General features: G+C 59.4%; 5 protein-coding genes across 8 annotated transcripts; all 5 read right to left on the bottom strand.

Annotated features, from left to right (window-relative positions):
* Window positions 1–827: 827 nt before the first annotated feature.
* Window positions 828–2,039, bottom strand: ABB37_01883 (hypothetical protein; the record flags this gene model as incomplete). Of its 2 annotated transcripts, none has more annotated exons than XM_015798569.1 (1): window positions 828–2,039. In XM_015798569.1, exon 1 carries the CDS (start codon window positions 1,662–1,664, stop codon window positions 828–830), a length of 837 nt encoding a protein of 278 aa, XP_015662047.1. In that variant the 5' UTR covers window positions 1,665–2,039. The 2 variants fall into 2 exon arrangements, with proteins under 2 accessions (XP_015662047.1, XP_015662046.1); XM_015798568.1 differs by having other exon boundaries at window positions 828–2,008.
* Window positions 2,040–3,045: 1,006 nt separating this feature from the next.
* Window positions 3,046–8,716, bottom strand: ABB37_01884 (putative 5'-3' exonuclease; the record flags this gene model as incomplete). Of its 3 annotated transcripts, none has more annotated exons than XM_015798572.1 (1): window positions 3,046–8,716. In XM_015798572.1, the coding sequence occupies exon 1, from the start codon at window positions 7,579–7,581 to the stop codon at window positions 3,046–3,048; it is 4,536 nt and encodes a 1,511-aa protein (XP_015662050.1). In that variant the 5' UTR covers window positions 7,582–8,716. The 3 variants fall into 3 exon arrangements, with proteins under 3 accessions (XP_015662050.1, XP_015662049.1, XP_015662048.1); XM_015798571.1 differs by having other exon boundaries at window positions 3,046–8,711; XM_015798570.1 differs by having other exon boundaries at window positions 3,046–7,895.
* Window positions 8,717–9,769: 1,053 nt separating this feature from the next.
* Window positions 9,770–11,041, bottom strand: ABB37_01885 (hypothetical protein; the record flags this gene model as incomplete). Its single annotated transcript, XM_015798573.1, has 1 exon — window positions 9,770–11,041. Exon 1 carries the CDS (start codon window positions 10,736–10,738, stop codon window positions 9,770–9,772), a length of 969 nt encoding a protein of 322 aa, XP_015662051.1. The 5' UTR covers window positions 10,739–11,041.
* Window positions 11,042–11,464: 423 nt separating this feature from the next.
* Window positions 11,465–14,622, bottom strand: ABB37_01886 (hypothetical protein; the record flags this gene model as incomplete). Its single annotated transcript, XM_015798574.1, has 1 exon — window positions 11,465–14,622. Exon 1 carries the CDS (start codon window positions 14,219–14,221, stop codon window positions 11,465–11,467), a length of 2,757 nt encoding a protein of 918 aa, XP_015662052.1. The 5' UTR covers window positions 14,222–14,622.
* A 561-nt stretch (window positions 14,623–15,183) lies between these two features.
* ABB37_01887 (hypothetical protein) lies at window positions 15,184–15,999 on the bottom strand (the record flags this gene model as incomplete). Its single annotated transcript, XM_015798575.1, has 1 exon — window positions 15,184–15,999. The coding sequence occupies exon 1, from the start codon at window positions 15,910–15,912 to the stop codon at window positions 15,184–15,186; it is 729 nt and encodes a 242-aa protein (XP_015662053.1). The 5' UTR covers window positions 15,913–15,999.
* Window positions 16,000–16,038: the final 39 nt, after the last annotated feature.

The following is a 16,038-nucleotide window of genomic DNA, read 5'->3' on the forward strand; positions in this document are numbered from 1 at the left end:
TCCTCGTGTGTGTCGTTGTCTGTCGCAGCACGACGGTCGTACACGATGACCACCTCGTGCAGATATATATATATATATATATATATATATATATGAAACTACTGTGCATACAAGAACACAGCAGCAACGCAAATTGTTCCGCAGAACGGCGAGAGAGCGAGATTGTGTGAGAGTACCTGTGTGTAAGTGGAGATGGGGGAGGCGGGTCGTCCACACGGTGTGCAAAAGACTGCGGCATGATGCGCAGGTGTGCACGAGCACCTCTGCCCTTTTTCCAATGTGTGTTGCTTTGGTGGCATCAAGAAACCAGCAGCGAAGCTGCGTCACGCGCTTTACGCCGCTGCTGCTTGCGCATCGCCGTCGCCCTCGCAGCGGTGTAGCAGTGGCACACGGCGACCTTGTGGAGGCCGCTTTCCTCTCGTCTCGCATTCCTTTTTTGTCGGTGTGAGGCACCAAATTTTCCTCTTGGGCGTTGAGATCATTTTCCCCTCCTGTAGGAAAAAGAGAACTCAAGTGCAAACGAAGAAAAGAGAAAGGAGGTAGAAAACTAAAAACGGCGTCAGCACGCCACAGCCACTCGCACATCAATGGTAACAGCGCAAAGCGCTAAGAGATAATAATAGGATAATAACACGAGAAGATCGGTATGCACATGTGTTCGCGAATAGGAAGCATTTTCTTTCTTTGGCAGCGCAAGGCGAAAAAGGGCGGACGAGACATTCTACTCCCATACGTCCTCCTTCCCACTCGCAAGATCGCTCAGCCTTCCCTTTTTAATGTCACGCGCCTTCTCGCCTTCTCTCTTCATGGGGCCATGGGTCCTTCTCTCAGTCGTTCTCCGAAGCGATGTCGTCGGCCTGCTGCCGATACGCCGGGTTGTACGCCGCCAGCTCCTGCCGCATCGCCTTCATTTGCTGATTGCGCTGCGCCAAGAGCTGCTTCACCTGCTGGAACTGCGTCGACTGGTTGAGCCGGGTCGCCAGCTCCCGCTTCGCCTCGGCCACCTCCGACCGCAGCGCCTGCACCGCCGCGTACACCGTCGGGTCGTGGCTTTGGCACCGCGCCGCCAACTCCGCCGCCACACGCTCCTTGTCGTTCATTGCGTCCTGCATGGAGAGCAAGTTGGCCGTGTCCGACGAGCGGCCCGTCATCACCTGCGTGTAGGCGTCCGTCACCTGCTGCAGCTTCCCCTGAAGGCGTCGAACTTCCGCGTTGGCCTCGGCGAGCTGACGGGCAGCCTCCCCGCCTGCCTCCGCTAGCGTCAGCGGGGCCAGTCGGTTCGTCGGCCCACTCATCAGCTGACGGCCGTGTTCGCCCATCGCGTTAACACCGCCGGCGTTGTTCAGCACCGCCGTCGCGTCCACGCTTAACGTGAGTCGCTGCAGATCCGCTTGGCGGAGGACGGCTCGAATCAGCTCCGCGGAGGCGGCCGTGGTGCTGTCCATCTGCGTGTTCACCACCCCGAGCAGCATCGCGAGCTGCCCGTTCAGCATCTGCGCCACCTCCTCTTTGGAGTAGCCGTCGCGCCACAAGTTGCCGCTTTGAAATGCACCGGCCTCAACGGTAAGGTCGCGCTTGAATTTGTCCAGGGAAAGCTTGGACCAACGGAAAAAGTTGTCGATGATCGCCCGGGACTCGGAGGTCAGGCCGGATAGCGGGTCCATTGTGCCTTCGCCTGCGCCGGCGCCTTCAATGCGAGCAGTGCGTGTGCTGCAGGGCCGCCGAGTACGCCCTGCGCCGTTCACCGTCCTTTTGTTTCCTCGTTGCGTCAGCTGCGCAGTCCTCTCACGGAGTCGCCGAAAGAGCAACGCCGCAGAACACCTGAGGAGATCACCGCACAAACAGATGGCGCGCCACGAACGCGCGAGTTCGCCCCAACAGTGGTGAAGTGCACAACGGAGTTAAAAACCAGCCGCGAAGGTGCGCAGGCCTTACCTCACACTTTGGACGGTGGCGGCCGTGTTAATGCTCTCTCTCTCTCTCCTCTATGGTGTTTGTTGACGGTTGCTGTTGTTGGTGGTGGTGTAATCAATCAGACCTTATTGCATAGGAGAACAGAGGAGGGAGGGAGAGGCGAGGAGGGGTCGGCATTGGAAGGAGAAGAGAAATGGCGGAAGAAGTCGTCCAGGCAACAGAAATACACCCCGGGGAGATCTTCCATCGGCGCTGCTTTGTGTTACCGTGCAAACAGAAAACCAAAACGTGGTGGAGCTCTTATTGTTCTGTTACGTGTGCGTGGGTGCTGCAACTTTCAGCTCTAAGGGTGTTAAGTGAGTTTGGAAGACCGAAAGTGTTGCGCGAGACAGCGCGCAACATCTGCGTCCCAGCAACCCCTCTCACACCCCACCACCACCACCACACACGCCTCTTTTTCCTCTATTTCATTAAAACGCCCACCACCACCACCACCACGGCCACAACAAACGGAAAACCACGAAGACGTCCAGCAACAAACTTCGCAGAGGAAAAAAGAAAGAAAATACCAACGTTATCGCGTGTCCTCCAGCAGAGCAAGAGCTGCCGGTGTTTGACGGGGAGGATCGCCCCACCACGCAAACACAGAACCGATAATAAATAGAAAGAGAGAGGAAGAGGAGGAAGCGACATCCTTCCTTGGGAAACAAGATTTCTCCCGGTGCTGCACCCAACGTGCACCGCAACGCTGCAGTACACCCCCACTCCCTCTCCCATACGATTTAGCCGCAGCACTGCATCACAATACAAGCAAATAACAACACCGAGCAACCATGATAATTCCTTGTGGCCCATCAATATTTATAGCCGTTACAAACCTGTTTAACACTTAAATGCGTAGATGTGTGGGTATCTCGCTGACGACGAGGTGGAGAAACAAAACAACGCAAACGTGTAGCTCCAACGAAGAAAGGACCAGTTAGCCGTCTCACTTCGTTACTGCCGCGGTGTAAGTCAGGAGGAGAAAGCTCTATAGGCCTGCCCTGCTGACGGCTTCTCCGTTTGGCGTCCACAATACAGCGTCCTTCATCTGAGGTTGTTGTTGTTGTTTTTCCTTCTCCGATGCGGAACCTAAACCGCGACGTTCCTCGGCGCCTTCGCCTCCTCCTCCTCCATCTTCCTCACCGTCTTGGCCACCGCGTCCGCCGTGAAGGTGTCCAGCCAGTTGCGAAACACAGAGCCCGTGTTCTTGTACGTCAGCCGCAGACGTCCACTCACGAAGTCGTCGGGAATAACGTGAATGTCACGCGCCTTGCGGACCGCGGCGGCGTCCTCGTTGACCTCCTTCGCCGGGGCCGGAGAGGGCGTCGTCTGCGGTGGCGGATTCGGCGAGCTGCTGCTGGCAGGTACGGCGGTGCCTGCAGCTGACACGGGATGTACGGTGTGTTGCTGCTGGACGGACTTGGGGGCTGGGATAGTGATCCCGCTGGCCGGTACCGCGCCTGCTCCGGCTGTGGTGGTGGTGGTGGTGGTGGTGGTGCTCGTGGAAGTGGGCGGGTGATTCACTGGTGCGGACGCGATGGGCGACATGCGCTGCGGCAGCTGCCGCGCCAGGTCCTGTACACTGATGCCCCCGCTGCCCGGCGAGGCAGTCAGCTTCACGTGACCAACGCTGACGTGCGTGTCGGTCATGCTGGCGTCAACGTCGGCGGCAGCAGCGGCTGCGGACGGCGCGGCAGACGAAGGCGTGGAGGAGAGGTGGGCCGTGGCAGAGGCCGGTGTAGAACGCTTCCCGGCAAACGCGGCGCTGGGCGACGGCTCCGTCGTAGTCGCGGCGCTGCGTGGCTTCGGCACGAGCGTGTTGTTGCCGCTACTATGACTCGCGACGGTATGAGGACTGCGGGAAGGCGGCAGCGACGGCGGCGTCATCGCAGCTCGCCCGGCTGCGGCGTCCACGTGGATGCCGTTGGCGTGCAGCAACAAGTTGAGCTCACGCAGCTGCGCCGCGCCCTCCGTTGCATTCACCGCCGTCGTCGGTGCCGTCGCCGCCTCCTCCGCCTCTGCATCGGTCGGCTTCAGCACGAGCAGGGCAGACAGCTTCGTGATGGCCGCACGCGTGTCCTGCAGACGACCGTCGAGCCGTGTTCCACCGGTGAAAGGCTGGTCGTACACGACCTCCGCCTCACGCCCGCTCGCCAGCAGACGCACGATCGTGCCGGGTGCCCCAAAGGGGGTGCTGCCAGTGGCCCGGCAGTTCACGACTCGAGAGCCGAGACGGAAGGTCTGCTCCTGCGGAAGCGGCAGCGGCACCAAATGACCACCGCTGCTCCTTGTTACCGGGAAGTACAGCTGATGGCGGCTGACCTGCCGCAGCGTGAGCTCCTTGAAGGGTCGGTCGCGCTGCTCTGAGAGACTCGCCTCCAACTGCTCCAGTAGCTGCTTGGGGAAGGCCTCCTCCGTCGCCGTGATCATCGGTGTCTCGCGCAGCCCCGTCCCCAGCAAAAAGCCCTCGATCTCCGTCAGCACCTCGTCCGCGTCTCGATCGCGCCACTTGCCCGTCAGGAACATCGGCGGCTCCACGCTGTTCGAGTTCACGCCGCCGTCCTCAATGCACTGAATGAGCGGACGGAAGCGCGTCACGTACTCGCGGAGGACATCCTGCGCATCGCGGGAGAAGTACCACGTCCCGCTACCGCCGCGGTTGTTGCTCGCGTTGCCCACAAAGTCGCCCTTCTCCGCCTTCTCGAGGTGGTAGCCGATGTCCTCTGTGTCCTTCTCCATGCGGGCGAAGATATCCCTGTTGCCCATGTACCACGGGTTCAGACTGTGCTGCACGAGCTTCGCGTAGCCAACCTTGGCGAGGCAGCGCCCCGTGAACTTCAGGCACAGCCCGATCTCGCGCGAGCCGAATGCGGGCGAGGTGACGAGGGAGCTGCAAATCATGGTGAGGGTGCGGGGCATGATGTCCATCGACACGGCCACCTGCGGCAGCGCCGTCCAGTTGCGCTGCGCGGCAAAATGGGTGAGGTCCGCCGGCAGCCGCAGCGGCTCCTGGAAAACCTTCAGCCGCACCGTCAGATGGTCCCCCTGCAGGGTCGTGGTGTCGTGCTGCCCTGCCGTGACCACGGTGCCGCAACTGCCGTACACCTCCACCGGCGACCGCTTCGATTTGGGCTGCGGTCCGATGTAGGCGCAGCGGGCCCCGAAGGCGCAGTCGTCCTCGCTGCGGTCGCGCTCCTCGTAGCGGCTGTCCACCTTCATGTCGATGCTGTCCTTCGTGGCGATGAGGTGAATGGGGTAGCAGGTCCACGTGGAGGCGAAGTGGCGCTCGATGTGGCCGCGGCGGGTCATCTGCATGCCGTTGAAGCGGTGCACGTACACGAGCACGTCGACCTGCTCCACCGCAATCCCGAGCTGCGACTTCATGAAGCGGGCGTGGGTGTCCGCCTCCTTCAAGAAGGCGACCGACTCGTCGCGGTTATTCTTGTGCTCCTTGGCGCCGCTGTACGTGCCCTCCTTGCTGTATGACGCCGTCATGGACCGGTGCACGTCCTTCACAGATGCCACGCGGGCCCGCTTGTAATGCGGGAAGCCCACGAGCACCTCCTTCCCCACCAACGTCGCCACCGGATCGATCGACTTGGCGCTGAAGGCGTCGCGGGTATTGAGCAGCAAACTGTCGCTCTTGGTCGGTCGGCCAAAGATGGTGACCACGCCGGCCTCGAAGGACGGCCGGATGAGGTTCAGCTTCGACTGCATCGTGCTGAAGCCCTCCAGCTGCCGCGTGCCGACGAACGCGCCGGGGCAGAGCTGCGGAATGAAGCGGTCGATCGAGGGGAAGCTGTACACCTCTCGCTGCACCAGGACGTTGCGCAGCGGGCCGAACATGCTGTCGTCCAGCTCGTACGGCATCATGTTGCTGTCGAAGCGGAAGCGCAACGGTGGACCGTTGACGTTGTTCGCCGCATCGTCGGGCTCAACGTTCTTCTGCACCGAATCGTAGGCCGCGACAAGGACGCGCTCGTCAATGAAGGGGATCAGCACGATGCCCTCCCACGGCGCACGGGCGCCCTCGCGGTCGATGACGATGTGGTCCGGCAGGTACTTCGCCAAGGGGCTGTTGGGGCTGCGCAGGAGCGGCCAGTACGCCTTGGGCATCGACAGGTACGACATGGGCGGCAGCACCGCGAGCAGCTGCTGATGCGGAAAGAAAGGCTTGCCGAGATCGAAGTGCACGCCGGCGGCGATGGCGGGTAGGTTGATCATGTCGGACGCCATTGGAGCGTAGTAATGAGGGAAGAACCACTTCCACGACGGCACACCCTGGTAGTAGTAGGCCATGACCCACATCAGCCCCTCCACGTAGTGCTCGCGCAGCTTGCGCATGTCGTCGCTGTTCGCATCCCAGCCTCCGGCAAAGCCGTGCTTCTCGCCGTAGTACCGCTGCTTGAACTCCAGAATACTCGTGATGGGCATCGCGTTCGTCGTGTCGACCTCGTGCGTGGGGTCGCGACGGGCACGGTGCTTTTGGAACTCCGCCTCCTCCTGCTGCCGGCGGCGCAGCGTCTCGAACTCGAGCTTGCCGACCTCGTTCATCCACAGCTCCGCATTGCGCCAGTCAATGATACCGTTGTTCGTCAGGTACTTGTTCTTGGAGAGGACGTGGGCGCAGTAGAGGTGCAGCATCACCGGCATGCTGCCATCGTTAATGCCGACGGTCGGCAGCGTGGGCAAAAAGTCGTTGCCGATGAAGAAGCACATGAACACAAAGTCATCGATCACCCGCTCAAAGTCGAAGTCGGCCACCGCACCCGCCCGCGTCATGCACTCCCGCACCTCCAGCTGGAGGTAGTCGCGGAAGAGGCCGATGTGCAGCAGCACGAACTCGTCTGCCTTATGGAACGCCTTGTCCTTCACGATGCCCTTCGCCTCGTCCTCCTCCTGGCGCTCGCGCTCCTTGCGCGATCCGGGGCCGAAGGTGACCACCTCGCGCAGCAACACAAAGTGAGGCTCGTGCGTGGCGAGCGAGAGCATCACCAAGTCGGCGTCTAGCCCGTACATACAGTGCGTCTCGTTCGGGTCGTAGCCGGGCTGCATCTTGCGGCGGCGAACGAAGTCGACGATCTTGTGCTCCCCCTCACCCGGGCAGTCGTGGCCGGAGAAGATGACTTGGCAGTTTTGCCACGCCGGGTCGGTGGCGAGCTTCATGGTGATGAAGTACTGGAACTCCGTGCTCACCCGCACCATGAAGGGCGTCCCGGGCGTGATGCAGTTGCTGTCAAACACGTCCTTCTCCTCGGGCACCTCCTCGCCCATCGCCAGCGCCTCCTCACGGGCGATCATCATCTCATAGCCGGCGCGGTAGCGGCGCTGGCGCTGCTGGTTCATCTTCGCCCGCGGTGCGACGCCGTCGACGGCGAGCAGGAAGTACTTGCGCGGCTGAATTGCATTGAAGAGCTTCTCGAGGTAGGTGAACATTGCCTGGATCATCTCCTTCTCTGTTGGGCTGCGCCGCGTAGCGTCGATGTCGTTCGGGTGCGTGCAGTTGTGAATGATGCCGTTGATGTCGAGGTACAAGTTGTCGACCGGCGGTGGCGAGTCCTTGAAGGGGGTAATAATGGACGGGTAGCGCTCGGCCGCCCAGCGGAAGAACTTTGGAACTCCCATTTGTGAAGCCCAACGCGTGTGTGTTGATGAAGACGATGATGATAAAAGGAGAATATATATATATCTGTGTATTGACCGTGTGCCTGTAAGAGGGTCGCTGTGCTCCACACTTTTCTTCTCACCAATTTGGCTCACAACACAACACCAACAAAAGCAAAGATATTTTAAAAAAGAAGGCTAGTAGACAACAACGCCAAGCACGCACGAGGAAGAGCCGATGAGTTCCCCCCTTCTCTACGTCAAACAACAGCAGCAACAAAAGTTCGCGGAAAACCTCCGCTTCCAAGCACACAGAAAAAGAGGGGTAATAATACTAATGAAAAATACTCAGGCGAGACGTACGAGGCAAAGCGAAGGTGAAGTTTGCCTCCGTGATGAACGCACACAGAATCAGGAAACCAGCACGGCTTCAGTTCTACAAAGGCACCCACACACAAGTAGAAAGGAAGAAACGACTGTAGCAGTATACGTGATACGTAGATGTACGGGGATGCGAGCCAGGAAGTAGAGAACACCGTCTATTCGGAAGCCGTGTGTACAACGCTTTGCGGAGACAAGCAATATACAAGCAGGCTCTCAGGCGACTCCTTCGTCGAACGTTGTATTGCCGCGCGCTCTCCGTTTCAGTAATGATAAACTCTTTCTTCGTTGTTGTACGGGGTGAATGGCTGTAGCGTACCAACTCGGAATCGCTGGATGTCAAGCAAATGAATTACTAATAAAAACGAGGCAAATCGAAGTCAAATCATACCGAAGGCGCGCGAGACACACACACACACACGCACGCAAGGGCCCCGTAGGTGAATGCGTGTGATGAAGGCAGCTTCGGCGATAGGTTTCCACTGAAAGCAAAGCGGGAGGAAAGAAGTAGGACCGCACAAACACAAGAGAAAGGAAGGAGAGTAAGATGGCCACCTAACAATGACGGTAAACTCAGAAAAGGAAAGGGGGAAGGGAGTTGAGTGGATGGATCTCGTTTGAGAGATTGTAGAAAGGTGAAGAACGGCAACGTATGGTAGGGTTTTTCTGGTTGGTTGTTGCCTTCGATAAAAACACAAAAAGAGACACGCAGAGGACAACGAACCGAGAGGACAAACAAAAAAGCCGCACGTGGCAGAAGACACAAATTCTACTCTTTCAACAACCCGAACGTGCATTCAGCGGGGAGCGTAAGAGGAGAGAGGGGCGGAGCGGGTGGCAGCCAACGGCGCACGCAGCAAAAGTAGGTGGCACGTGCGTGAGGACACGGTGGGGGGGGGGGGGAGAAGGTGCACAAAAAAGAACAGGGGAGAAGAGTGAGGAGGGAAACCATGAATACGGAAAGGATCGAAGTGAAAAAGCATACAACACCGAAGCAGCCGCAGTACCTTCTTCTTCTCTCTTTCCGTTTCCTATTTGTCACCCGGCTGTCACTCGTCGCGGTGCGTTGTGGAAGCTCTTCGTGCGCTGCGGTGCAACGATGAACGCGGCAGTCCACATAACCGTCGCTTGAAGACGACGGCGCACGTTTGGTGTAATGCTGCGTGGCAAACAAGAGACCAGACGTAATCAACCGTTTCGCATGCGTCCATCATCGTTGACTGGGCAATTTGTCTTCATCAAGAAGCACTCTGTTGTTACTGCGGTTTGCCTTTCCTTTGTTCTTCTTTTGCTGTTGTTGCTGATGCCTTCAAAGGCGAACTCCGACGTAAACCTAAAAGCGCGGCGATGATGCAGAGGAGCACGGAGACCCGAGAAAGCGGCGTCACCAGCGCCTTCCGAGAAAACCAAGAGCACTGATGAGGATACAAAATGCGTAGAGACAAATATTCTAGAACACACAAGAAGAAGATGCCTTTACTTCACAGATTCGGGTCCCCCCCCCCCCTCTAAAGCCGCATGCACGTCTCTTTCGAGACATCCGCCCTCAAAAACGCGTTGTACGCCCTTCGCGTCGCTTTACATCGTGCGGGCCACACAAAACCAGGAGGGAAAAAATGAAATTGAAGGATCCCAATAGTACAGACATGGGAGCTATCCGCTGAAGATGAAAGAGAAAAGCACACACACACACACACATAAAGATATAAATATATATATATATATTACCATGTACATCAGAACGACTACTTTACACCCTTTCTTAAAAGAAAATACAAGAAAAGAGAAAAAAAAACAGGAACAGAAAAAAAAGGCTCATTTTAATGCGCTAAGCAGCAACCTCGGAGGCCGCCGCTGCGTCCAGCTGCGGCACCGCGGAACTCTCCTGCGTCTTCGTCGCGTTCGCCGACGCCGTGCCGGTGCAGGCAAAACGCGGCTGGCGGGCGTGGCGGCAGCCGACCACCGACGAGTTCGCCTTCAGCGTCCCGATGGGCGAGTACTCCTTCTTGGTCAGACGGTTCCGGTGATCAATCGTGTCGGCCTCCCGTGCGAGGTCCATCGTGTAGTCGCCGACCTGCAGCACTTCATTGCAGTGGCAGTGACGGCTGACGTGCTCGGCACCGGTCGTGGTGCCCTCCGCGCGTAGGTAAGCGCGTGGCCGATAGTCGCAGCTGCTGTGCATGAAGTTGCTGCGCACGTCGCGCACCCCCTGTGGCGGGTCCTGCGGCCTCAACAGATAGCTGTTGTAGCTAATCGGCGTGAAGTCGTAGCCCGCCTGCGACAGCACCGGCGGCGGGGTGTTCTTGTACAGCTCCTCCGGTGCGAAGGTGCGGGGAATCGGCTTGCTGCTGAGGTGGTGACCGCCCGCGTTCACCAGCGGCTTCAGCCGCGGCTCCTGCTGCGCCCGCCGCGCCGTGGAGAGGGACAACGTTTCCGCTTTGAACACCGCATTCGGGCTGTAGGACGTGGTGCTCCGGAAGGAGTCTTTCGACTCGGGGTTGGTGCGCTCGAACTGCTCGTAGTGGCCATCCGAGAAGTTCAGGCGGATCTTCAGTGGCCCCCACGGCTTGTCGTTCGCCTTCTGCACCGCGGACACGGCATCCTTGTAGGTGCACCCCTCGGCCAGGCTGAACGTTTTCCACGTGGCCAGCGGGTGGGTGGCGAGGCCGCCGCCGTTGTAGTTTGTGTGGTCGGGGTTGTAGCCCTTCTTACGCATCGCCGCCTTGGTGGGCAGGCTGAGCACCGCGTAGCTGATCGCCACGGCGTCGTTGCTTGGCTCGCTGTAGGTGGCGTCCATTACGACGATGATGATGTCTGTGTGTGCGGGTGTCGAAGAACAAAGAGACAAGCAAAAGAAGCACTATCTTCTTCTGCAATGATAAAAGATGGCGTGCAGGTGGTGTGGGTGGTGTGGGTGTGGATGTGCCTTGAAGAGGTGAAAATGAAAAAGACAATGGCTCTTGACAACGCACAATGAAGAAAGTATATATATATATATATACGTCGGTGTGAGTCGTTTAAATTGGCGTTCAAAAAGTGTTGTGTGAGCTGTGGCGACGCCTGCTGTGGAAGCGTGAGACGGTGCAAAAGAGCCGCGAACTGCACGCAAGTCCGGCAAACCGCAAGTTGTATTGTGCGAGCACGAGAGAGGCGGGGAGAGAATGCGTGAGGTGAACGGAAAAAAAAGTTAAAACGAGTCAGTGAGAGTTGCTAAAGAAGCAAAGGAAAGAAGAGGAGGCCATCACGTCCTGGAAGTCCTTTCGTAGTGATGCACGCCGCCCAAGAGTCTCCAACAGATGAGCGCATTCGCTTCCCAAACAGTACATGTATCAGCTCTTCTAACTCTATCTTCTTCTTTTTCATAAGCAGAAGAACACCCCATTTAGTCACTTAAAAGAAAGAAATCTGCTTTCACACGATAGGACAGGTGTGCGCTCTGAGCCGCAACGGCGCACGAGGCCTTCACGTCTCACTCGTCTCCCCAGAGGCCACGGCACTCTCCACCGCGAGAAGCTCGTGCGGCTCAAAAAATGCCATCGATGTCGAAGATGTGAAAGGCGCTGCTCGCGGTGCTCTCCCGCGGTCCGACCTCCGTCACCTCGTGCCCCACGTCGTCCACGTCCACCACCGCAGCCGGCGTGGCGGCGACGAAGGGACGGGCTGCCGTCGAACTTGACAAAGCGGCGGTGGTTTGCGGCGCAGACCGCGTACGCGCAGACCCACTCGCACCGCCACCACCGCGGCCGCGCCGGGCCGCCGTGCCTCTCCGCCTATTCGACGCGTGATGGACGACGGTGTCGAAGGTGTTGAAGGCCGCATTGGCCAACGCCGCTTCTCGGCTCTGCAGTGCGCTGCCGCTGCTGCCCATGACCACTTGATCCGGCACGACAGTATCCGCGTCTACCGTCGGCACCCGCGCCACGAGCATACTGGCGGCGAGCTGCCGACGAGCGCGGTGTTCCTCCAACTCCACCAGCGGCTCGGCAGGAGGCAAGGCCTGCTTCACAAAGGCCTTGCGCTGCTCCGCTGGATTTGCTGAGGTGGACGCTGTTGTCGCCGCTGTGGTATCGGCAAAGCACGGGTAAGGAGGCAGAGCGTACGGACTGAAGTGAACGTCGACCGTCCGTGCAGTGCCTGTCGCTCCTTCTTCCCGTTCCTTGAGGCCGGATGGGACAGCCACACCGCTATGGGGAGTTGCAGCAGCTGCCACAGCAGCGGACTTTCCCAGAGTCACCCAGCCGTCTGCGTCCTCTCTTCGCGGGCGCTTGTGCGGATGGGCCTCCGAGCGCAAAAGACCGTCGTTCCCGCTTTGACCCCCTTTGTGCAGCGCCGGCGGTCCATCCGCAGTGTCCGCGGCAACATCCGGAAAGAGCGGCTGGGCATCGGTGCGACGCCCTGTTGTGGCGGTGTCCTCGTCCTGCGCACCCGCATTCCACTCGCTGTCCTGGGTGTCGGAGTCGTGCGCTGAGGAGGCCTCGCCCAGCGCCAGCCGCACGCGGGCCCGCACCTCCTCTACCGTCTGCGGCAGCCGTGCATGGTCGGGGTAGTCGGCCAGCAGCAGCGGCGGCGGTGCACGTACGAGGACAATAGACTCGATCAGCAAACCGTACTCGACGCTGCACAGGCCCAGCGCATGCTGCAGGACGGGGAGGCAGAGCGCAAATGGCATCTCCGCCGTCTCGTTGTACAGCACGACGTGTCGCTGATGACGCGCAAAGAAGGATTGCATCTCCTGAAAGCTCTGTGAGGAGAAGGAAAGAGCCGCCGAGCCATCGGAGGAGGGCGTGACCCAGTCCCCGAGGGCTCCCTCCCACACCACCGTAGCGCCGGTGCAGTCCAGGTAGGTCATCACTTCCTCGTACAGCACGCGCTGCACGACGACGAAGGTCATCCCACGAAAGAGCTCACGGCGCTGCGGGTTGGGGGCGAAGTATGCAGACAGTTGTGCCTGCTGCACTGTTGACCCTGCTGTGGTCGTGGGCACGGGGGGATCCGCCACCATTACCGAGGACACCGAAGGTGAGACGGTGGCCGACGTGTCCGCCGTGTGCGATCCGCTACCAGACGTCGCCGCTGCGGCCTTCACCCCCTCCAGTGAGGCCTGGCGAGCGTTTTGGATCAGGTCGCGCCACCACGTCGAAAGCGGCGGGGTAAACCGGCGCGGGTCGGGCAGCGGCAGCTGCGGCGACACGCGATCACGAATCGCCGTGAAAAAGGTAGGCGAAACAATCGGCACCGCCCTGCACAGCATCCCCACCACTGCGGTGGAAGGCTGCACGGTGCTGGTGACTAAGAAATCTACGTGGTTGTAGCAGGAGGCGGCGGTCGTCGTCGTTGATGCCATCCCAACTGTGAAGGCCTGTGTGGGGTGTGAAGGGCCAGCGGGAGAAGGCCCAGACCCCGACGGCGTAGCCGGCACGGACGTCCGTTGACTGAGGCTTAGCACACCACTGCCTCCCAGAACCGCCGGGAGCGGCCTCGCACCCATCGGCACACCTTCCCCACCCGTCGCACTGCGCTCACTCAAGGTGTTGCGGCTCAACGGCTGTTGCTGCGGCACTGCAGAAGAGTTTTCCGCTGTGCCGTGGGGCGATGATGGTGGTAATGGTGGTGGTGGAAGAGAAGGGTCTGCGGCGATCTCCTCACGACGCACCCCACAAGATCGCAGGGCATGGGCCAGCTTCGTCTGCATCTCATCCTCGATGTCCTCGCACAGCACCGCCACGTCCACCCACGTCAACCGCAGCGCAGCGCCGTGGTGACCGAGCTGAATCGTGAAGCGCCGCCATGACGCACGATGCACGGGCACGTCGTAGGGCACGCCCTTTGTCAGCTGCAGTGCCGGCGGTACATTGGTCTTCTTGTCCGAGCCACTTCGATGCGATGCGGACCCCGACCTGCCGCGGGCAACGGCGGACGGTGCGTACCGTAACCCAACAATACCCGTGTCCAGCGCTGCCGTGGTTCCGTGAAGCGCGTTGGAATCCTGCGTCTCTTCATCCTCCTCGACGTCCTCCATGGCAGCCGCAACTGCGGTCCCGTAGGTGGACGAGTCGGTTAACGTGATGGGCTGCGGGGTGGAGGACGGTGACCTGTCCCGCCGCTCCTCCTCTGACGGCCCACCGTCGAGCGGTGGAAGCCCAACATGCAGCGTGAGGTGCACGCGACTGATGCTGCGGTCATCCAGAATTACAACGTGGCAGTCCTTCTTGCCGACTCGGTAGGTTTCGCCGCCGATGAGCCAAAAATGCGGGGTGTCGTGGAAGAATATCACCCACATGGACCGTCGAAGTGGTCACGATGGAGTGAAGATCTATGCGTGCTCCTCCTCTATACTATTGGTTGGTTGCTGTGTGTGTGCGTGCGTGTTAGACGTCTGGCTTGAGAGGGAAAAAAGACAAGAAGAAATATCTGTAGTCTTCGAAGGATACCCTGCGCGTTAGAGATGCGCTGCGTTGCAGGCGCAAAAAAAGGAAAAAGACGGAATCTCTGCTGGCAAACGCCCTCAAGCGGTGTGAATGGGCGCACGACGCGGCGGATGAACACGCACGGGGAGGAGGGGGGGGGGGGGCACCGTGTGCGTGAGACACTTGAGAGCATTCGCTGCGGTTCACGATCTCTCGTCTGTACGAGGAAAGGCACGCCAGGGGAAAAAAATAAGCGCTGCCAGTAAAATATTACTAATAAACGAGTAGAAAGGCGGTACTCGCGATTTGGCAGCACCACAACGAATGCAACCAAGGAAGACAGGAAAGAGGTGGAGGAAGAGACAGTGAAGAGGGTAGAACAGCGGCTTTTCTGCTCCTCTGGTCTTCGCGGTGGTTCTTGTGAGACGCCTTGTCCGCTGCACCGCCTCTCATACTACGTTGTCACTCAACACTGCAAACGTAGTCACCCTCATGGACGACGCCTTATCGTCAAAGGAGAATTAGAGCACCCCTGACCGCCTGTGCCGCGTGACCCCCTTGCCGCAATGAACGAGTAAAGAGAAGGTTTCCTTGGCGCGACCCCGGTGTCTTGCATTCGCAGAAGACAGTAGCCACCACTCCCACGCGCTCAAGAAGAAATAACAACGGCAGGTTCGATTGCTCCTTTCCGCACTGGCATTTTCCTTTCATTGGTATCTCAAGGGAGGCTAGAACGGACAAGTCCAACCTCTGAGTGTGCATGTGTACGATACTCTAAAAAAAAAAAGGCAGCGTTCTCCAACGCTCAGCAGCCGATAGCACTCCTCGCACGGCATCAAATCAGGAGTCGACAAATGTTGCGCATAACAAGACCAGAAAGGAAAAGCACCGCGACCACGCAGATGACTTCGTAACTCCGAGTCAGCGGGTCGGACACCACAGCCGGGCAATCCGCTGCTACATGGGCACATTCACCGCCCCGACAGGTGGAGGCCCCACACGTAGGAAGCGACGTGTGAAGGCTCGCATCACGCACTGCAAGCGGTGGCTGACGCTTCAACTCGTCCGGGGTGATAGACAACGGGGAGGGAAGACTCTCCGGAGGATAACAGCGGACCTCCTGCGCACCGACCTTACCGTGCGGGGTGAACGCGGAAACTCCGCCAGCGCAGTACACACCGCCGCTGTCCACGCACTCCCGGCAGCTTGGGCGGCTGCCGTAGAAGCACGTGCGCAGGTCAATGCACGGCGTCGGTCCGTCGCAGGTGCAGTTGCCAGCCGGGTAGCACCGCATGGTGGAAGGGCACCACCGCTGGGACAGGTTCACGGTGCACTCGCCGCACCCCGTGATGGGGAAGAGCGTGTACGCCCCTCCACCGCCGCCAACGGTGGAGGAGAGAAAGGATGGATCGGCGTGCTTCGACGAGGCGGACACACAAGTTGCTGCCAGGAGCAGCGACGCTAGGAGAAGGATCAAAGTACCGGGAAGTCGCGGGGCCGCCGGCGACGCCGCTCTCCGTCTTACACCAGCCGGGGCTGAACATTTTGCACGGCAGGCGGGCATTACGTTGACGTGCACGCGCAATCCATGCTGGTGAGGGTCCTTCCTGTGTTTGACTTGCTTTTCTCTTGTCAATGGACGTCGGTGCGCTGTTGACGAAGACGCGTGTTCGTGTGAAGAGGTGAGAAG

The sequence above is a fragment of the Leptomonas pyrrhocoris genome (assembly GCF_001293395.1).
Source record: "Leptomonas pyrrhocoris isolate H10 chromosome Unknown, whole genome shotgun sequence".
NCBI lineage: Eukaryota > Euglenozoa > Kinetoplastea > Trypanosomatida > Trypanosomatidae > Leptomonas > Leptomonas pyrrhocoris.